General features: G+C 37.9%; 3 protein-coding genes across 4 annotated transcripts; 1 reads left to right on the top strand and 2 right to left on the bottom strand.

Annotated features, from left to right (window-relative positions):
• Nucleotides 1-121: 121 nt before the first annotated feature.
• LOC7456034 (homeobox-DDT domain protein RLT3) lies at nt 122-10490 on the bottom strand. The gene is made up of 18 exons (XM_024584669.2): nt 10269-10490; nt 9835-9960; nt 8962-9408; nt 8515-8573; nt 8189-8431; nt 7968-8030; nt 7669-7885; nt 7466-7566; nt 6339-6425; nt 6095-6226; nt 4932-5072; nt 4659-4781; nt 4079-4534; nt 3040-3459; nt 2254-2874; nt 1473-1577; nt 1125-1344; nt 122-621 (listed from the first exon to the last, which is right to left on the bottom strand). Exons 2-17 carry the CDS (start codon nt 9884-9886, stop codon nt 1156-1158), a joined length of 3456 nt encoding a protein of 1151 aa, XP_024440437.1. The 5' UTR covers nt 9887-9960; nt 10269-10490; the 3' UTR covers nt 122-621; nt 1125-1155.
• Nucleotides 10491-10778: 288 nt separating this feature from the next.
• LOC112324052 (uncharacterized) lies at nt 10779-14472 on the top strand. The gene is made up of 6 exons (XM_024584672.2): nt 10779-10963; nt 11047-11139; nt 11236-11476; nt 11864-11955; nt 12702-12809; nt 14157-14472. Exons 1-6 carry the CDS (start codon nt 10865-10867, stop codon nt 14316-14318), a joined length of 795 nt encoding a protein of 264 aa, XP_024440440.1. The 5' UTR covers nt 10779-10864; the 3' UTR covers nt 14319-14472.
• A 200-nt stretch (nt 14473-14672) lies between these two features.
• LOC7469358 (auxilin-related protein 1) lies at nt 14673-22200 on the bottom strand. 2 transcript variants are annotated; one of them, XM_024584670.2, is made up of 9 exons: nt 21216-22200; nt 18461-19786; nt 18037-18412; nt 17827-17959; nt 17638-17738; nt 17461-17526; nt 16494-16583; nt 15362-15538; nt 14673-15231 (listed from the first exon to the last, which is right to left on the bottom strand). In XM_024584670.2, exons 1-9 carry the CDS (start codon nt 21854-21856, stop codon nt 15193-15195), a joined length of 2949 nt encoding a protein of 982 aa, XP_024440438.1. In that variant the 5' UTR covers nt 21857-22200; the 3' UTR covers nt 14673-15192. The 2 variants fall into 2 exon arrangements, with proteins under 2 accessions (XP_024440438.1, XP_006375591.1); XM_006375529.3 differs by having other exon boundaries at nt 18037-19786; nt 21216-22199.
• Nucleotides 22201-22608: the final 408 nt, after the last annotated feature.

Consider the following 22608-nt stretch of genomic DNA (forward strand, 5'->3'; position numbering starts at 1 on the left):
ACGGTTAGAATTATAGAATCAAAACGTTATGGGTAATAATTTCCCACAATTGCATGGAAGGCATAATAACAGAGAGAAATAGAGGGCAGAGGAAAGCGGATCATATGCTCGAATAAAGAAGTTGAAGAACTTTTAGACAATTTTATTTTCCATGCCAAAAGTCGACTGTCAGGTATATGGACAAAACTTGATTCCTTCATACCAGAAGTAGAAAGGAGCAAAACCTTCACTACAAGAAACATGGGAAATGAGCTTATTTTGCTGCTAAAAGGGGGCATTGTAAAGATACGAACGAAACTAGACCTTGACATATATATATTTATAGAACTATTCAATGCTGTACAACATCTAATCACTCGGACAGCACTAGTACAGCAACGGTCAAAGAATGCAAAAAGTCAAACATTGGCTCTACAAAAGACATTGATTGCCTTCATCCCTTCCACTTGGACCTAAAAGTGCATCCCAACGATTCTCCTCGTAGCCAAAACCTGCAAAGCATGCATTGATGACTAGTGCGATGGCCATATTAACCCTTGATGTTTTCCAGGTGCAGATTGAGGGCCCCACTTGCACAACCTCCATATCAAACCTGGGTATATTGCTGGGAAGTATAGTTACCTGCAGAGAAGCATATCCTGATGTCAATGAAACAAGAATGGCCACTAACAAAGGTAATGTCTTTTAGAGGTGGCAATTAGTAGTCCTAACATATATAGTGCCCATTTATGACAAATGCCTCTGGTTTTTGCAAGTGGAAGAAAATAATTTTGCAAAAGATGCTAATTTCCACAGATTTTTATTTTTCTAACTTACTAAATAAATTAAAAGGAGTTTTATATTAAAGACAAGAAAATATATAAAAGACACTAGTGGCATCGTAATAAAGCACCAACAATCCACTTAGCATGAATTCGGTTGTTTCTGTGAAATCAAAGTTACAAGAAAATGCAATTCTAGTTTTCATCAAAGACAAAATAAGAGATGAATCTTTTCTACTGCCTGGACTTTATCTACACAAAAATAAGAATTATAATAATAATAAAAAAATCCCAGCAGTTAAGCTTGAAATATTTCAACACCATTAATGAACGAATGTGTTCACAATAAGAAAATGCCCGTACCTTTGTTCTTGGCTTCCTGCTTGTTTTCACATCAAATCTTTTCCAAATATGGAGAAATTAATTCATCCAACTTCATCAACCAAAGTGCAAGTGCAGATGATGTTTGAGGCATAGTAGGAAAGCATGTGATGATTTCTTCCATGTAAGTACTGGAACCTTGAGCAAGATTGCATTGACACAACCAATCCTCATTAATTGCAGCAACAAAATCAGCAACTACCTGAAAGGCAAATTAAGATACTCTTTCAGAAAATCATGCTACTCTGGTTGGCTTCAGGAAAACAGAGTTAAACCCAGAGGCATTTGTGCTTCTTTGAGCACAAAATGTAGAGGACAAGAAAATAAAACCTGCAAAAGTTCGGCCAAAGAAGATGTGCGTCTAAGCCGTCTGACCCATAACCTATGAGCAGATTTTGTCCAGGCACCCACCAAGGCATCTTCCGGCATAACGGTCTGTATGATGGGGGCAATTTATTGGAAAATAGATGTTAGATGAATAAGAGTTTCTGCCACAGAAACGTCCACATGCAAGAGTTTACCTCATACATATACCTCACCACACCTCATTATCTTAATCTCACTCATTTCTTTGTGTGTGCCTGTGAATTTGCCATGATATGCGTGTTTCTAATAAAATTCACATAAAACCACAAATTAAGCACAAATAGAATGATGAAACACCACACCTGCCTAAGAAACTTCCTACATCTTGGAGGCTGACCAACCAAAATACAAGCGAACTAGTTGTCAAATGTCAGCACATCATCCATGGATCAGAATGATTACTACAAGAAAAAAATTACCTGACCAGGTACGTGCTACTCTTTAGAAGTCACTGGGTCTGGAGGACTCAAAAGCAGAGCTCGATTGACTTTTAAACAGAATTAAAGAGGATGATACAGGTGAAACTCAATGCTGCATTAGAGGTGCTAGTAAAAAAACATATGCTTCTAATTCTTCCTCCTAAATTTTAGCAATTTAAAAATAGTATGACAGTGATGTCTTACTGTCTTGTATGTTTAACACACAAACACAGTGAGATATACATGCAAGCAAAAACAAGCACATGCCAGCCAAATCATGCATAAATGAAATTGTATTGGGACAGAGATAAACCATAAGAGCATACCTCAATTGCATAAACTGCAGCTTTCAGTGATTGCAACTTTGATGAGAGAACTTTATGCTTTGGACACATCACATTGTCCTCTTTCTGTCTACAAGTAGCTGAATGGATGGCATATCTTTCCTCGAGATCAAAATCAAGCTCAAATGTTGTATGACAGATCTTGCAATGCTTCTCATCTCTCCAGTACAAGTCATGACAAGTTTCACATCTTCTAAGTGATTCAAGATATGACCTTTTACTTCGTTTTACTGCATTAAGATCACAGTAAAAGCAATTCCATATCCAGGTATCAAACTGTCGGAGACGGTTCCATTTCTGGTTTTCTTCTTTCCCCTTCTTTCCTGTTTCAAGAACTATTGCACTCATTGGCGGCAAAGAATCATTTGCAATGTCAGTAAGGGTTAGGTTGTTGTCTACATCAGACACTGGAGAAGAACTGTCTTCTCTAACTGTTTCCAGCTCAGACTGGTCTGATTGTGTGAAGTACCCAACTCCAGAATCATTTACCATCTTACTTGACATTTCTTGGCAGAGAAAAGCTTCCCTTTTCTCCAAAGATTCAATTAGGAGGGCCTCCCGTCTTCCTCTGTCGTCTAAAACTGACAATAAGGCACGCAAAGCCTGTACTTGTAATAAGCAAATGCAAAGAAGAGGTGGTTAGAGATATATTTCAATAATACCATAAACAAAGCATGCAATCACTTTCTACAAACATGTGCAATCCAAGGCACAAAATTAAAAAAATTAGCAATCAGTAAATATCAAGACAAAGGCTGAGAAGTCTACCTCTTCAGTATCAATCACTTCCCAGTGACCATCTTCAGAAGATTCAAAATAGACTCTCTTATGGCCGGGGTCATATGAGTTACATGGGCCCAAGAAAAGCCAGTACCTATTGTACCTACGATCAGACCCTAAAAAGATGGATTGCATCGGGTGCAAATTGATCTCAAGTCCCATCCCTTCTGTCTCTTTCTCTTTGCCAGAAAGTTTATCCTTGCCATCAAACTTTGAGAATAACACTGAAGAATCAACAGGGAAAAACTTGGATGATGTGTACGCTTCTTTTGTGACATTTATTTGCCCAGCATGGACCCAAGATGGCCTGGGCACGTTATCTTTCGTTGATGATGATCTTTTTATTTTTGCTCCGGAACAATGGTGGTATATGTTAGGAACAGATTCAACGGTAGGTTTTGCTAGATCCTACGGGGGGGAAAAGCAGCAGCAATCACTCAATAGTATTATATTCATATAGAAGATTGTTATAAAGTTAATAATTTGAATCAACCAGTTTTCTAGTTACAAAAAGTAGGAGATAATCACAATTAATGGGAAGAATGCAAGGAAAATGAAATACCACATTAGAAGAATTCACACTAGGAAAACTCTAAATTCTTAAAAACCAGTAAATACTCAGCGTTTGAAATAACAATCCTTACAATGTGTCAAAACCACAGTTACCAACCCAGTAAGAAAAGCGACGATTCAATTCAATTGAAAACTGATTTATTAAATCATGATATCCATCCTACTTAATTCATTAAGACAAAACAGATATCTAGTTGCAAACAAAGTAACCTGCAATGAGCTTAAAAACTTTCATAAGCATGGACCTGATAATTACCAACCAAAAAAAAATGGTAGACACCCAAGGTAGAAAACAACCTAGTTCACAAGCTCCAATCATTTGCAAGAAAAACTTTTTCCCAACTTTCTCATGTTGGGTGCATTTGTCCATGAAATTGATTTTCCAAAAGCAATTGGCTTTCCTGCAAAAACCAGAGCCCTAAAATCTTAACTTCATTAAGGTTATAGCTGTTACCTCCAATCTAATACTGGACCCAGCACTGACAAGATCAATCAATGCCACTAATCCATTCAATTTTTCTTCAATGCTTAGATCTGAATATTCACCTTCCATTAGTCCTAACAACCACACTTCTCCTGGACGGCTCTCATCAATTTCATTCTCAAATGTAAGCATCTTGTTTTTTCTTTTGGGATAGTCAATAAGCTTAAGATTTCTTGGACTAGAATTTTCTGAATCACAATCAGAATTGCTGCTGCTAGATGCACCATTATCATGGAAGTCTTCGTGAACAATTCCGGAGTCCTCGGTATCTGATTGAAAACCACTGGCTTCCTTTGCAAGAGTATTGATTCGCAAACGAAAAGTAGATGATGAAATCTTTTCAAATAAAGTGATATCGCTTGAAAGAGTTGAGCAGATCAAAAGCTCCAGCTCATCAGTTGTGCCAGCAAGATTTAATTCCACAATCTTCAAAACAAAACCAAACATTCATCACTACAGGATCATTCATTAAGTACCAATTTAAAGAACAAGATTGAGAAAATGACTATCTAGTGACATCATTTCCTTCAAAGCTGATGGAGTAACTTACTTGAGAAGACTTGGCCAGGTCAGAAACTTTCAATCCATTATTTCCTTGAACTGACAGAAGTTGAAATAGTTCACCTTTAAGAGTTCCAGGATGTAGGCCATACTTCACCATAAGGCTCATCTCCTAAGAAAAAAAAAGCTTTAGGTGCTGATTTATGTCTCTTTCAAAGAAATATTGTTACATATAAGAGTCTGACATCGATACACAAATTCTAGATTATAAATAATAGATGAAAAATATCAAAAGAAAAATTGCAAGCTGATTAAATAATACCTTGCTGAGGACTTCCCTACGAAATCCACCTTGCTTTGAACCAAAACCAGCTGCAATCAAAACTTGACACAGTATTTCAGTCCATGTTAGAGGGTTGAGAGAATTTTTCCAGAACTCCACAACAAATTCTTGATCTTCAACCTGACAAAACATAGCAATAACCATACTATGGTTATGGATGGTTATTTGAACTTCTACCCAAAAAGCTGAGATTGAGAGAAAGAGAGAGAGACTAGATATGATATGTTCCACACTCCCCAAAGGAAAAGCACAGAAACTAGATAATAGAAAAACCGATCTGTAGAAAGCATATATATTCAGAACTGAGAATATCCCAAATATTTGTCCTTTACTTAAATATACATAATCGGATTATGAAAGGGAGGGGATGAGTGGAAGAATTCATTTAAACGTTATTGACTTATCTCCAATCATTTATTGTGTCCAACATCATGATTCTCATACATAAACACATCGAGAATTTATTAAAACTCTCTGTTGTGCAGGTGACTAGAGATTTCTGAACTTTGTAAAATGCAAGATTTGCATTAGGGCACATCATAAAGCCAAAGAATTCTAATAATTGTGTAACATTTTCATTATTGTACCTGAAACATCAACAAGTTTTTCCTTGGAAATCAAGTTACTCACAAGTTTGTTTCAGCCTGAAACTTTGGTATTCAAACACAATGAATTCTTATAGAAATGCCATTGCATCCCAAGGGCTCAGAATATTAAGTTAGCAGAAACTTCAATTGCTTTGTGGATTTAACTAACCATTCCCTGTTCTAAAAAACATTTTGAATAATGTACACTGGCACTATAAATTATAATAACATTTATACCGATGCTAATTGTCACCTTCTCTTTTATAGTCCTACAATAACCACTGAATGAAAATAATCCTGTTCAATAACAATCACTTTCCATGTTTCTCAGCATCTTGGACCTTTTATTATTAGTTGTTAGTTGCAATATGGCTTTACTTGTCTTCATTGGTACCACAGCTGGGTCATATGCAAGCAAAATATCAAAATTTCTTGATATCTGACAGTACTACTACCTGAATTACATCTTTAACATACAAGATCATTCAACAAAACCATCAATGCGCTTGTGGACCAAACTTATGTTCATGGACTTGAGCTATATAATATACTCACTGAGTGAAGGAGTGCGAGAAACTTGCAAGATATGCTCAAATGAGGGAGGAGTCCACTACTGATCTCTGTTTCGACATCAGATAAAAGAAGCTTCAGAAGGGCCACATGAATTTTTCCAAGTAAAAAGGAATCCTGAAAGTCACATACAGACAGATGAAACCAACGACAACAAATTTAAATGCAAGAAAATAAAAGAAACTAAGTTAAGTACGAGTTCAACAAAAGAACTAGTCAGAGTTTCAACCTTATCATGGAATGCTTGAGCCAGCTCATCAAGAGTGAATGGGCATATATCAACTGTAACAGAATAGGTGTAAAGAAAATGAAAGACCTGCAAAAGACATGCCAACCTAACTTCAGCAAGAGAATTTAATAGAGAAGAAAAACATATTAAATCCTATACAAGGTAGCATAGACAATCAAATTAATCTTGGGGGGGGGGGGTATTTACAGCTATTAGTGCAGCAAATATGATGATTCTGATATGCATATTACACTAATTAAAGTAGATAAAGTGCTTTGTCAGCATAGGTGATAGCTGATTGCATTCACGTGCTGAAGTGCAGGAGTGAGACTTTACTGGCTTCCCAAATGATTCAGGGAGAATTTTGGAGACTTTAGTCAATCGTGAGAGTATTTCCTCTAATATGTAATAAAAATGGGGGATCCTTGCTAGACATAAAAACAAGGTACTGCCCAATTCAATGGTAATTGGTAAATGCATCGGGGTTGCAAACAAAAGGTTGCAGATTTGATGCCTGAGAGCATCTGTTTATACAAAATCACGAAAGGCTTGGACTACTAGGACCCTGCTTTGGCACATCCACACCTACCTAGCCTCCCCCTCTGGCACAAAAGAAAAATAAATCACCGTTGTCTTCTTGAATCCAGCACAAATGTAGCAAGTAGGTAGCCACAAAGGAGTATTTTTATTAGTGATTTTTTCAAGATCATGTAGATCAGACAAGCACTAATCAAAAGCAATCTAAATATACAAGCAAGATGATTATGCACAGAAGAAAACATCCAGAGTTTTCACTCACTTATGCAGTTGATTAATGTTAACCACTGCATCTTCAGATATAATCTTTAAATACATAGTATTGACACACTCATTAAATATATCATAGGCCGGTATATAAGAGTGCAATTTACATAATAGAAGTATTTTTAAAGAAGATAAGATACATTGAGTATACATTACTAGGCCATATTCATGGACAAATGTTGCAAGCTGCTTCTAGGTATATAATATTTGAGTAAGAAATAAATTATGAATTCTCTGAAAAGGATAAGATAAAAACAAACATCTTTCAAGCAAGATATATGCTACATTGCAAAGCACTAAACAGCTATTCATCCTCCACGCACCTTAAATAGTTTCTTGACAGCCTCTGGAGAAGAATCCCAAGGCTGCATAGCAAATGGTTGCTTCAACTTCACAGAATTTGGAGGAAATTTCACCAGCAAATCTGGAAGAAATCACTTATTGGTAGAAAGAACTCAAGTATATCCTATATGCGATAACTACATAGACACTTCTTGAGGCACACTGAAATACAGCCAAAACAAACCTTTACAAAGGGAACAGCCAAAGAGTCTGTTTGCCGCAAAGTGTTCCGTACATGTTAGTGGATTTGGTCCAGCTCGTAACTCTCTCAGCTCTAGCTCTTCATCATCCACTAGCATAGCAAATTGATTAAGGCGTTCCTGATTCATTAACCTTTCCAGAGCGAGTTCACATTTTTCCCTGAAGGACTGCTTCTGGATCTCATCTCTTTTAGATTCCACCTGCATAACAGGTAAATTGATGTTACCACATTGCCAGATATGAACTGTTCCAATTCATTAAAAGCACTACAAAAATGATTACCTCCCTCCTTTTAACAGAAGGCTTCCTCTTCTCCTGTAATTCTTTTTGCAGCATTCTCTGTTTCTGAAAATGCAAAACAGTGTCAGCAAAGTGGAAATAGCTCAAACTGAAGAATTGATCGATGCAACAGATATTGGCTAAGATGTACCCAGGGACAGCAAACAAGAATGATAATTCATCAAGAACAAAAGATCTTATGAGAAGCAGATTAGATGACTAACAACTAGAGAAGACACTGGCGGTCTTCGCTTCTTTTTTTGAAGAGGCTGCTTCCGTGGCACGGGAGTTGATATTTGAGGTGTAACAGTTATTTGAGAGCCACCACAATGAATGCCAGTGGGAAAATCTCCACCATCAGGATTTGTTACTCGCCATACTGTCATCAAACCCTTCCCCATACCATGTTTCTTCACTGGAGCACTCTCGTTGCAATTTTGATCATCAAAAGCAGCACACATGGATACCTTCAAGTGAAAAACAAACGTATGTGAAACCTTGTAAAAGAAGCGGGGAAACACTGTCTATGTAGAGAAATTCTTTGCACTACCTTTCCCCTTTTGTTTGCTCTTTGGTTCTCTTGGTGAGCAGGATGAGAATTTCTGGAATCTAAACATGCAAATGCTGTATGAGTACCATAAATACAGAGGTGCAAATTGGGACAGCAAGGAAGTACAAACATTATGCAGTCACAATCCATATCCCTCTCAAAGTTCTTCATATAAATGACAGAGAGGAACAAGAATCCAGTTGGTCACTATATTTCTCCTACTATTCGTGCATTAATCCACAGCAAAGACAAGCAAAAACATGAAGCTCTTCCCTGCATTTATTTCAATATCTTCTAAAAATCTTCCAACTCTTAATCTCTAAGGGAACAAATAAATAAAAACCCAATAGATGGTTCTGATTTTAAATAAGCAAGAACTACTTATCTGTAATGCAATACCATTGCTAACCAAACAACAATAAAAAAAAGTCAACGCAAACGTTTTACCTTCACAACCATGAAATGCTCTAGTAGGAAGAGAATCGAACTCCAAACCAAGGGGAGGACCATCTTTGCGAAATATCTTCCCCAGAATATAATCAGAAGTCAGCAAATCCTGAACGAGCACCAACTTCTTCTTCCTCTTGCCTATCCTACCCTGAACCTCTGAAGGTGCATGTTTGTACTTTGAAGATGAAGGTTTGTTCGACTTATCTGTAGAACTAGCGGACAGCTCCAACTGTTTAAGCATTTTTCTAGCATCAGAAGCAACTGCAGCTCCCTTTCTTCCTTTGAAAACTGACAGTTTCTTGGTCAAACGTGGTGGTTCAATCAATTCATTTTTGCTTTTTTCACTCCTCCTTTTCTCGATAAACCATCCGCGAACCTGCTTGAATGTCAAGTTCGAGACCACAGCAAGGTCTTCCATGGCCCTTTGCGAAGGATACTTATCCTCTGCTTCACGCAAAAACCATTGCCGCCGGCTTAGAAAATGAATACAATATAGAATGCATATAATAAAGCCTATAAAACAACACAGTGCTCTGAACAGATTTCAAGGGAGAGTTTAGATTTAAGAATAGTAAAAGTAAACAAATCAAAAATAATTAACAAAGAAAGAGAGGGGAACAAATAACGCGATTAATTTGGGTTTTTTACAAATCAAAAAGAAGAGGAGGAAGAAGCTGTGGAGGCTTGGAAAATTGAGTTGTTACTAGGAAAAGCAAATGGTGTTTTTTATGAAGTAATCAAACCACAGAAACTTCCCTTCCCTTATGAATTAAAAACTATAATTAACTCAAAAATAATAAAAACAATACAAGAAAAATCCCAAAATATTGAAAAGGCAGGTAGATGATGATTCATGAGATAGTAAAAGACCTGCATAGAATTTCAGAAGGGCTTGAAGCTGGAGTGGCGATTTCCTCTTCATTTCCGTCTGCAGTGAAACCTCTCCTTTCAGTTAACGAATTTGACGATAATTAATCAAATTGGATTTCCCACATCCTGACCACACCAAACAAACCAATCCCACCATCATCAGCAAGAAAATCAAATATCCTCGGATAGAAAAAAAAACAAAAACAAAAAATTGATATAGACTATTCATCACTCTCCACTTCCTTCTAAAGCCACAGATAATGAAACACTCCATTCCTATAAAAAAAAACAAAATGTTTCCTAGGGTAGACAAATGAAGTAGAATAGAACAGTAGTAATCAGTTGAAAATAAAGAAAGAAGGATGCATGAGTGTGGATATTTTATGAGAATTGTGGAGTGAGTGGAAGAGAATAGTGGAAGATTGCTTGCTTACTCTTACAGTATTGTGGCGATAGTGAAAATGAAGAGGTGTGTGTCAGTGTGCCTGAGAGGGGGGGTGGGTGGTTGAAGAAGAGGAAGAAGAAACAGGGAGAGGAGAGGGGGTTAGGGGGGAGATGTTACCAAAAGCAGTAGGGTTTTGGGTTTTATCATCTCCTTTTTTATTTTCTGTTTTTTTATAATATTAACTGTAATATCCTCCTTCTAGTTTGTGTCTGCTCTTTTTGTTTTTTTTTCCTCTTAACTCGTAAAAACACAAATAAAAAAATATCTGCTGTTGCTCAAGTCTTTACCATATATCTTCATCATGCTACGCTGTCATCTAGGGGTTTTAGACCAGGAATAAAATGGGCCGGTTTTGGGCCGGCCCATGTAATATTTTTGAGGGCCAAAAAAGATAGAACCTGTAATGTTTACGGGCCGACAAAACGAAGTGATAACTGGGCTCCCGTGAGAAGCCCAGCCCAACCCAACTCCCGCCAACCAGAAGGCACCATCACCCATCACCTCCTCTTCTGATTGCGGTGCTATCTTTCCTTTCTCTGGGGTGGTGCTTCATAGCAACTTGTCGGAGAAAGCTCGCAAGCAAGAATGGAAGACAGAACGGAAAATGATTCAGCCCCAACATCGAAACGACAGTCTCTTAGAACCCAATCAATTTTCAACGGTTACCCCTCTTGGAAAAACAAGGTTGGTTTTTTTCTTTTTCTTGAATGAATGCTTTGAGTTTTTAGACTTGTCTAAATAAATAAACAAAAATTTTTGATTGTCAGCTGAGGGAAAACTGTTACAAAAGAGTGCGTGAAGAGAGGACCCGATTGCTCTGGAAAATGAGGTTGCCCCCTGCTAAATCTTTAGATAATAAGGTCATCTTCTCTTTCTTTTACTCCCTTCTTCTTTGTTGCTTTTTTTATCTCTTGATATTCTTGATTTAATTCCCTGTTTACTGTTTTTGAGTTTAGGATATCATCAAGTATGCTCTCCAGGACATAGTTTCTGATGAACTGGAAAAAATTAAGAACTCGTCGTCGTCGTCGTTAAACGAACAGTTGAAAATTCCAACTCGTGCCCTTGAGGCGAATGATGATATGTTGTGGGAATATGATGGTCTTCATGATGCTTATCAAGGCGAGTGCGAAGAGATATTGTTAGAAATGCAAAAGATCTTCTATGAAGATCTTAGGGATGAGACAACTAGAGAAGGTTAGTGTGTTTCTCTCTTACAAAAATTTACTAGTTTCTAGAGGAAAAAAAAACAAATAAATCTTGTCCTGCTTATATATATAGGAGTGGGTACGCCCAGGTTCTGTTATCAGCATATATATAACTTGAATGTAAATGCAAAGTTAATTGCTTGCAGTTGTTATTGCACTTTCTTCATTTTTATGTTTTGCAACTTGTTTTTCTAATCTATCGCCTGAAAACACACGCGGGGAGTGTATTTGATTGTCAACTTAATTGCCAATCTGAATTTTGCATACCTTCAGTGTTGCATTTGGCCATGTTTTTATGTCTGTTTATGTGCTAAGGAGGTTCTAATCAATGGAATCATGTTTTTTAAGCTTAATTGTTTACTCTAACTCCATGCAGAACCAAAAAACTATATTGAAACCTGGGAGGACAAAGAAGATGATTACTTGGCTCATGCTGTTTATGAGCACATGCAATTGAGTGATAAGAAGGTATGATAGCTTGCAGATATTTGTCTTATCAAGTCTTGGTTATATATCTGATATGCTCGTAGATGCACAGAATACTCATCCTTGTAGCTGACATTAGCATTTGTAGGTTTGATTTTCTAGTAGTGTCAATTATAATGCCATTTAGATGCATTTCATGCCCACAATTTTGGGTAAAATATTAGTGCGTGTAAACAAACTTGTGGTTTAAGCTCACTAGATGTTATTTTCCACATCCCAGCTAGTGTATCCCATCCCAGCCTTGGGAACGTTACCAAATAAATACAACCTGTTAGAACTTGCTAGAATGGTTAACCAAGTCGATGAAACTAAACAAGACTATTTGATTGAGTCAACTTAGTTAGCTTGAGATTCAAGGAGCCAATTAAAATACCAAAGATTGATAGAACTGTCGCTTGTTCTTATGCCAAATGCAATAGTGGTTAAGTAAAACCAGAGGACAGATAGTGTGACAGAATGTGGAGATTGAGAAGCCCTAGGCTTTCTGCTTTGTGTATGAAGTATATCTTCTTATCCTCTCTGACTTCTCCTGGTGTTATTCATATGTATTCTTATTGGAAATTAAGATTAGGATTGTGGAATCCTTCTTGCTAGAAATTATTTTTCTTCTCTTGTGCCACTGGGCATAACAGAAAATGCAGTTGTGATCAATAAAGCTTCTTTTGCTGCTGCTTTCATGCTAACCTAAAAGAAATGGAGTTTATAAAGCTTTCTGACATTGATGCTAGGTGGCCAAGGAGATCTGGTGTCCCATATGTAAGCAAGGAAAGTTGCAAGAGAACCATCAGCGCATATATTGCACTCTCTGTGAACTTAAACTCAATAAAGGCGATGAGGTTTTCATCTCAACTTCACCGATTTTTTTTTGGCATGTAATAAATTACGATGCAATTACCCTTAAAAAGTTGGCATATAGTTTACTGCAATTGTACCTCATTTTAAGTATGACTTGAGCGTTCTCTAGAGCCAATTTTTGACAAAATCCCTTATTGCCTTCCATGCAGAAGTTAAAAATTGAATTCCCAAATTTTTAGCCATCTGATGTTGGATGATTTGACCTTCTCCAAACTTCTTCTTTGTATTTTATTTTTACTGGTTTTGGTATCATGCCAGCCTCAACGAACTTTTCTTTCCATCTCAGTGTCTCAAACATCCCATTCACAAGGCCACTCTTCCCATTTCTTTCCTTTTAGTACACTGTGGTATGCAGTTTCTTTTATTTTCTTTTTGGGAACGGAGGTTCACTACCAAACATACAATGCATTAACCTAATCAAAGGTTGCATAGTTTACAAGTAGTTGAGATGAGGCTGTTTAAGTGAATTATTATTGTCTAAATTGAGAGAGAAAAAAATATTAAGGGTAGTAAATTTTGGTTAAGAGTCTAACGAGTTACGCAGTATGATTTCTAACTTGATTTCACTAAAAATATTACAAAACTTAAAATGATCCCGCAAAATTTATTTCTCTCTGTCATGCGCTCTTTTTTCTAAAGAATTAGTTCAGTGTTTCTTACCTAGTGTGCTGTTTAAGAACTTTGTCCTATAAAGGGACTTGCTAAAATAAAAGTGGAACTTTTCTATCAGGTAGTGTTGATAGAATTCCTTCTCTTATTATATTGTTCTAGTGCCCAACCATTTTCTTATCCATTCCCAAGTTCCTTGCTTTTTTTCTCACTGAGCATTTCTCTCATAGCCCTTTTCCTTTCAGTATTTTTAGATTTGACCGAGCAAAACACGAGTCACACATTCTTGCTTGTCTAATTCCTTGTATTTTGCACTTTGCTAATTTGTTCATTTATATATACATGTCATTTTAATATATAAGCATAAAAAAAATGAGAAGCCATTACGGACATCTATGAAAAAAATATAGTCCACTGCCTCTACTGTATTTTTCATTATTTAAATACCTTTGTGATATACCTTCTTAAGCATTTTAAGATGTAACTTTTCGAACAACCGATGGTTATTTTTGACTCTACTGGGGAAAATTCCTGGCTTTGCCACCGATTGTGTTATCACCACCATATTTCTCAACTCTTTCCTGGCTAGACTCGAAATTATTTGTTTGTTTAGGAACTTGCGACTTCTTACTTTCCCTCATATTTCCATGAAAACTGACATCATATTAGCTGGGGGGATTCTTAGTAAAACAACTGATATTACTGGTTCGTCATTTCAGATTAATCTGGACGTGTTGCAGATCCGACTGGGAGGAGCCCACGACGAACACCTTGACCGTGGCTGTAGATTGAAACCAAAGTTTTGCATTGAAACTAGATTTGGTCTAACTGCATTGTTTATTGTTTGTCAGGATTGCAGCACCTTTGAGGTGGTTATATAGTTTCTTTTACTTCTTTTTTGTAATAATCACAGGAAGATGTCTAGTTGATGCATACAGTGCAGTGTTGTTCAAGTGCTTGCTTGTTTTACAAAACATCATGGAACAATAGCGGTGTTGATTTTGCTTTGGAGCTATTGCATTTGGCTTTCTCAGAGCTGTGGCTTGTGTATTACCTGGAAAGCTACTGAAAGAAGCTCCAATGATATGACCGAGGGCGTGAAATAACGGCACGTGCTCCCTCCCATGAAGTTTTAAATCTTACAGTACAAGAAAAAAGAAAAGAAAAGAAAAGAAAGAGGAGTGCGTTCTGCTGGCAAGGCAGCGACGGGGGGAAAAAATGCATGCATAAATGTATGTGTGAAACGCAGGGCTGAGTTATTGGATCAACAATAATCATACAAAGCCAATATAGCGTCGTTTAACATATATGGTATCACTCAATATATCACGCTCTTGCCCACTAAACGGGTAACCCACCAAAAAAATATGATTATAAAAAGAATTAACACAAAAAGACCACTTCCATCCCACGCAAAATAGGCTTTGGCACCTACAACCCTACATGAAGAAGCATCCCAACTTTCAGGTGCCGTGTGTTTGTTTGAACATGATTTACAGCAGCCTGAATGAATCAAGGGAGGGCTGGCGCGCGGCCCCCCCCCCCCCCCCCCCCCCCGCGGCATCTCAACCATTAAAAAGAAACCTCCTAAGCCCCTCTCCCATCAGCTTATGTTCTGCAGTATCAATCAAATCGACAACCGCGGCGGATGTAAGAGTAAAAACACATCTGCCATAAGAGTTGAGCATTTCCACTGCCAATGAACCATGCAGTGGCCAGATCGAGTACTCGGAGCAGAATATTAATCACAGGGTTTCAGAAAAGCTCTTCTGAATTTAACTTGTTCCATGCTTCCTATTTTAACAAAAGAAACTCATGATGAGAGCAAGGCAATGAGATTGAGGGGCCACTACAAGTATTTTCACACATCACGGATAGAGACTCGCAATGCTTTTCCTTTGCCACATAGAGATTGAAGAAATACCTTAAGTAAGTCAAACACTTTCTCAGCAACGTATTTTTGTTGAAGATTGGCGCCTTTTTGTTGCACTTTATCAGGATGAATGCATAAGGTTGCTTTTCTATAAACTTTTTTAACCGCAGCACCAGTGATCAAATCGGTCAAGGAAACAGGCTGCCATCCACATTCAGGCCATAGCACCTGATCATTGCACAAAATATTTTAGAAACAGAGAGATGAAAACAATATTCAACTTTACAATGACTAACAATAAAGAAAGTGCTATAATTAACCAACAGCTAAAGATCATAGAAGTGACGATCACATGTTAAATATTCTGATGTTCGGAACTAATAACAAGTTTTACGGAAGAGCTCATCCTAGGATCTTCAAGGCTACATGACGGTCTTACCTTCTTCTTCTTCTTCTTCTTCTTTTTTTAATTCACAGATTAACAAAAAAGAAACAACATATACAAATCAGTTTTCTTATTTTGACAAACCTATAAAGTCATTGTTTTAACAAAACTGCAGGGAGTAGTCTCTTCAGAGCTAGTTAAAATCAAAGGTGCATCTAGGATAAAACTCAGCACCTGAAAGTAGCATGTGTAACACGTAAAGAATGAAGTGAACTAGGGGAGCAGCCAGATCTGTAATCGTAATTGACAGATATAGGAAAGGAAAGGAAAGGAAGCAAAGAAAAAGGTATCCTCGTGCTCAGGTTCTTTAGATGAGAAGATTTCGTGTTCATAAGCTCTTTCAAGGTTTCAGTTTCAATAAGATGGAAAATAATTTTAGGAAACACTGGCAAACTCACCAGAAATGAGGTGCTCCACAGATAACAAATCCACAAGGACTCTTATTTATTACTTCAAGAGCCTAAAGGTTCAAATCAGTTCTAAGAAAAAAGACAATGGACATGAGCACATGGACAGCTAGATGTTGAATAATACTACTATGCGTAAATCGCAGTAGCCAAAAAAAAAATCTGTTTAATATTGATGCACGAGATAAAGGGCATGTTTTTTTTTGGGGATAAAAGATATCAATAAAGGATATGGAAAAACCCACTTAGTAAAGGTAATCCATAAATTATTCTCCACATAAGTATTATGCTGAATGTGATCATATATGATCCAAAAAAAAAAAAAACGCACATATTGTAGTGTTGATAGCAGAGCACGGAGATTCCCCTCTTTTCCTGCAGCCCAACGCTTGATCTCAACATCCAATGTTTCAGCAATCCTCTGAAATCAATGTAAAACAGTATCAGACATCTAACAATTGGGAAAAATAAAAAGCCATGAGAAAAGAAGAACAAGATGCAACTTGAAACATTTTTCACACTCTTGAATACTGGAAGGAATGGAAGAAAAAAAGAAGCTAGGCTTCAATCAACAACATACTGTTTGTTAACTCTCTAAGAAATGAAACCTGTTACAATCAAATTCCAATAAGACAGATAAACTTGTTTGGTGGGCTGAAACTTGTATTTACCATTGACATAAATGAAGAACCAACTGATACAGTGGAACTGGATTCAGCTTGGTTCACTTCCGGATTTGAGAACCATCAATGGACTTACAGTTGGGAGTAAAACATCATTCTCATAATCACTTCTGGCTACCAATGTTGTCCAAGGCCTGAGCCTCTGTATGACACCCAAGTCCAGCATAATCACAATCTTAAGTAGTTCACTATAACAACTACCCTCTTTTGACTCAATTATATGGGTCAATGTACATTCAACAAGATATGTTTAGCTACTAACCACTAACCATTTTGGATATATCATGACTGACTTTTGTTGTAATTTTGCTTTCAAAAGATAACTTATAGATAGTTAGAGCCTACTTACAGCCAGCCCATAGTAGTTAAACCAAAACACGACCAAAGTTTGACATGGTTCTGTCTATGAAAATCCCACTCAGGCCAAATAAAAGCCTTCATGCTGCTGCATATAGCATGAGCAAAAACAGTATTGACTCTAGAAGGAAAAGTCATTAAACTCCAAATCCAACCCCTGCCACCCTGGCTCCCCCATCCCCAGTTTTCAGCAAAGATTTAAGACAGTAGGAATAGAGACAATGCTAAAAAAGGATTACTGAAGGCTGGACCACTTACATGTCTCTCTGCTTGATCTCTCTGAGCTTGAAGGTCACGTTGATTCTTCTCGGCCAGTGCTTTTGCCTGAACATATAGGCTCAGTGATTAAAATCTGTGGAACTAATGTGCAGTAATAAACAAGTATCTGATGTAACTCTCAAAACTGTCAATAAAATCATGTCATGCAAAACATACAGCCCGCTCCTGAGTCCTCTGGTGGCGTTCCAATCGGGCTTTTCGCCTTTCTTCAGTTTCCCCTTCAACATCTTGGAACTCTCCAGATGATCCAGTACCTCCTTTACAAAGCAGAAGTAGTTCAGCCAATTCACAACTAAAGAGAATCATGGTATCATGAATAAACATTCTCATGGACAGCATAACTACCTCCAAAAATCGAAGTTAAATCATCAACAACATTTGTTGTTGAAGATGTTTTTCTCACGCTAGACGTAGCCCCAACAGATGTCCTTCTAACTGGTTCAGGCCCTCCCTTGTTCTGGCTGTCAGAGAAAGGATCCTGTAATATAGGTTCAGAAAATTAACCCACTGATACCACAACAAGTCAGTGAATGAATGAAAGCTTTTGGTCCTAACCAAAGTGTTTGTCCTAGGTCTTTGTGCACTGGTTGCTCGAGCACTGAAGAATGATTCGAGATCATTTTCACTCTTTTGTTGATTTGCCCTGGCGGCAGCGGCAGCCCTCTCTCGAGCCTCTGCAGCAGCTCTTTCTACAGCAGCTCGTTCTGCTCTAAGTCGAGCATCAGCTTCAGCCCTTGCAACAGCAGCTCTTTCCCGGGCTTCCCTCTCCCTAACTTCAGCATTTGCCCTTTCCCGGGCTTCTGCAGCAGCCTTTTCTGCCCTTTCTTTTGCCTCTGCTGCTGCCCTTTCACGTGCTTCAGCATGTGCTCTCTGCACAGCAGCCCTTTCTGCTCTTTCTCGAGCCCCAGCAGATACTTTTTCCACAGCAGACCTTTCAGCTCTTTCTCGAGCCCCAGCAGATACTTTTTCCACAGCAGACCTTTCAGCTTTCAGGCGAGCATCAGTAGCTGCTCTTTCACGTGCCTCTCTAGTAGCCCTTTCCACTGCTTGTCTGCCCTTTTCCCTTTCTCTCTCAATCTCCCTTGCTCGCTCCCTCTCTCTTTCAAGCCTCCTTTGCTCTCTTTCTTTTTCCTCCCTTTCCCTCTCAATTTCACGAGCCCTCTCCCTCTCTTTCTCAAATCTTCTCTGCTCTCTCTCTTCCTCCTCCTTTTCCCTCTGTTGTCTCTCACGATCAAATCTCTCATGTCTTTCCTTTAATTCTCTCTGCTGAGCATCTTGCATATCTTTATCCAGCTGACCAGCTTCTTTGTTTCTAGCAGCCTTTAGATATTCCCTCTCCCTCATTTGGCGGAATTTAGCCTCTGCTTTATCCACGGCCTCCTTCATAGCAGCAGAAGCAGCAGAAGAGGAAGTTTTATCTGCATCATCACCAGGTAGAACGTCTGCAAATTCATTAACATTATTTTGATTCCTTACCGTTACAAAATCCTCAAGTTCATCAATTTGAGAAGTCACTGAATTCCTTGAAGCATGGTCTGGTCTAGTATTTTGAGAGTACGAAGTGGAATTTTGGAAAGAAGGATACTCATTGAACTTCTTTCTAGAGTTTGTAGAAGAAACAGAGCCAAACTCTGACTTTGATATTCGTGGTGGTCTCGGAGGTGGGGGTCTTGAAGGCGGTGGTGCACTTGTGAGTTGAGTAAAAAGAGGGATTTCAGACACAGTAAGCCATACATCATCAGATGATTCAGAGACCTCTTCAGATCTGGGAGAGGAATTTATCTCATTAGCATTGATATCCACATATGAAGGAGGAGAGACATTTTGACCAAAAGATCTACGAAAATCTGTTGAAGCAGCAGGCATATCAAATATGGCTTCATGAGATTCCTGATAATCATCTGGTGTCTTCTTCTGCGAGTGGCCCACAGCATTCTCCAAGGGATATTTGTTAACTGATTCTTTACTCACAGAGGAATATGCACCACCTGAGCTTGATCTTGTTCTTAAAGGGCTCCTATTCTCCCCTCCCTTGTTGATCTCAGGAGGCACAGATTTCCCAAGATCATTAAGGTGATCTAGGTCATCAAATACTGCCATATTTACAGATGAACTATTAATCTTAGTGCTTCCAGTGTTACTGATTTTACTAATTTCTTCCAATGGGTCTGTGAACAGCCCCGATGATGAAGTTGGAGGGGTTGAAGTTGACTCTAGGACTACAAAGAGATCTTCCATCACACCAGGAACTGGCCTGGCTGAATTTGAAGATGGCTTTTGGAACTGACCAGACTCGGAAGTTGACCTGTGAAAAAAAATAGTATGGTGCTAAAATATTAATCAACTAATATTTATAACACAAACAAATAAACAGAAACAGATATGTCTCAAATTAATCAAACATAAAATATGGATAAAAATTTTCTAACTAAACATGATTCACAACCAACATCAGTAGTTCTTTTCCCTGAAGTGGTCTAAGCTATGGCTAGACTCCATAGGTTCAGAAACAAAAGGAAAAGGAATGATGACAACAGTAGGATGAAACAAAAGTGAAGACACGGGGTCTAATGCTGCATAAAAAACACATTGTTTCTTTTCATTTTGCAAACATGATTACTCTCCAAAAAAAAGGGCACATTTGGAAACATAATACAGACATCTAACCAATATCTTGTTTATTTGCATATAAGTAATCTGACTAGTTTAAATCACAGAACATAAATGGATGGCAAGCCTGCTTACAAAAACCTCCTAAAAGAGGAACTTAAAGCCAGAAGGCAACATCTCATGGTTCCATATCATAGGCGCGCGCGCGGGGGGGGGTGTTATCTATTGAATTAAAACAACAAGTACTAGTGATACTTCCAGCCACAGTGCAAGTGAAAAGATAATTTGGGCCCAGTACCACAGCATGCCTTTGTATTCAGTTACCACCAAGATGGTAAAGGGGGAGGAATGAAACCATCCCCAAAACCTAATTTTGCCTCCAAACTCAACATACTGGCAAATGCATCATGTATTAGTTATGCCATCACATATTCACTCTACAACTAGTTATAGTCTAATGAAATGCTAATGGATGCTATTGTAAAACTAGCCAATTCTCAATTTTTCTTCTTGTTTTTTCCCTTTGTCCCAACCAAAATGCTTTTCCACCAAATTCCCATAGCTTTGAAGCTGATTTGAGCCAATTTTTGCTTCCACGATGAAACTTGGTGAATGCAAGCATATAAAAAGCAATGAGACTGCAATGACTTCGGTGGGCAACTCAGCTTCTTAGAACATTAGCACATTATAATAACTTCTCCACAATCAGCTCAACCTTACAAGCATAGAATGAAAGTCGAATACTACTTATTTCTAAGACAACCATGCCAAATAAAAATTTGAACCGATTCTTTATGTAATTGCTAAACGAAAAACTTGATATAGTCCACACAGAGTTTCATTTAAAAGTCTTGAGTGTCTTGAAGCAGCCCTACCACATCATGATTGTAAAATGAATCAAGGCATGGCATAACATCACATCGAAATCCCAACAGTATTGTTAAATCATCCAACTCAAGAAATGCAAAACCACAGTTCTCTGTCACCCAATAACTATGTAAATCGCCTAATATGCAAATTCAAACAGCAATGCCAATCTACATAATATAAGCTAATTTAGCAAAATAACTCTTGTCAAAATACAAAAACCGCAGCGATAACAACAGTAATAATAAAATTAGTACCGGTTAACACTAGGGGAGCTACTGCCACCAAAACCAGGAAGTAAATCATCAAAAGCCGTCGAATCCATTTCCACTTTACGACTTTCTGTCTTCGATTCCGTCTCCTTTTTGCCTAAGTTCCCCAACAGATCATCGAACGGCGAACTCTCTCTCGCAGGCGGCCTTCGATGCTGGTTCGGTGGTGAACTGACGGAAGCAAACACATTATCAAACTTGGGAGCAGCCGATGCAGAACCACCATCAGTAGACGAATTCTTCAACCCAGGCAATCCATCAAAAATATCATCATCATAAACAGGCTTATCAAAAACCGGCAGCGACGCCGATTTGGAATTCTGATCCTTGAAAATGGAATCATAATCAAATGACGATGTAGTAGTGGAAGCTCCGCCACGCGATTCTGAATACTTCAGCGGACCATCGAAGGCGTTGTTGAACAAGAGACCGTCGGTGCCGACGTGATCGTCGAAAATAGGAGCGGATTTGTTGGAGATGGAGGATCGGATGTGAACGGAGCCACCGGATCCAAGGTTAAAATTAGTATTATCACTGTTTGTGTTCCGAGGTGGAGCCATGGGTGCCGATTTGCCTTGGGGTTTGTACCCGAAGTCGCGAGCTAACAGACCTGGAAAATCATCCATTAATTTGGATTAGTTTTTTTCGTGCTGGTGGATCTGCGGAGATTTTGAATTTTTTTTTATAGATCTGAGAGCGAGCCGACGGAGGGGAGACGGAGAGCGGCTAAATGACAAGGAAAATCATGTAGGCACGGAGGTGGAGAGAAAAGGTCACTGGTCAATTACTTTGTATATATAAAATCTAAAATGTGAAATAAATGAGGACGGGAGAGAGAAATGGGAAGGACGGGAGGAAGATGGGAGATGGTGGTAGAAAGAGGACCAAATCGTGATTGGAATTTTCGGCCTTCTCTCCCTTTTTTCTCTGGCTTGTGTCCCTGTTCGAATTTTGGGAAAATTATTTCTTTTTCTTTTTTCTTTTCGTTTTGTACGTGGTCCTTTGTATTTATATTTTGTTTTCATCTACGTACAGTATATTTTAAAAGTAAAAAAAATATATTAAATTAATATTTTTATTTTTTAATTATTTTAATATATTAATATAAAAAAATAAAAAATTTATTTTAATATATTTTCGTATAAAAAATATTTTTAACCATCACAATACACTTCATATTTAAATATCTTACTATATAAAATCTCCTAAACTATATATAATCTCTAAAAAGTATTTGTTTTATCAATTGGATCCCTAAAAATTTGATAATTTAGATCAAAACTTAGGAAAATTAAGGATATATTTGAAAACATTTTAATATAAGGATGCAATTGTGTGAAGAGAGAACCCAGATAGTAAAATTGGTTGCGGGGTACTC

Source organism: Populus trichocarpa, chromosome 14, assembly GCF_000002775.5.
Source record: "Populus trichocarpa isolate Nisqually-1 chromosome 14, P.trichocarpa_v4.1, whole genome shotgun sequence".
NCBI lineage: Eukaryota > Viridiplantae > Streptophyta > Magnoliopsida > Malpighiales > Salicaceae > Populus > Populus trichocarpa.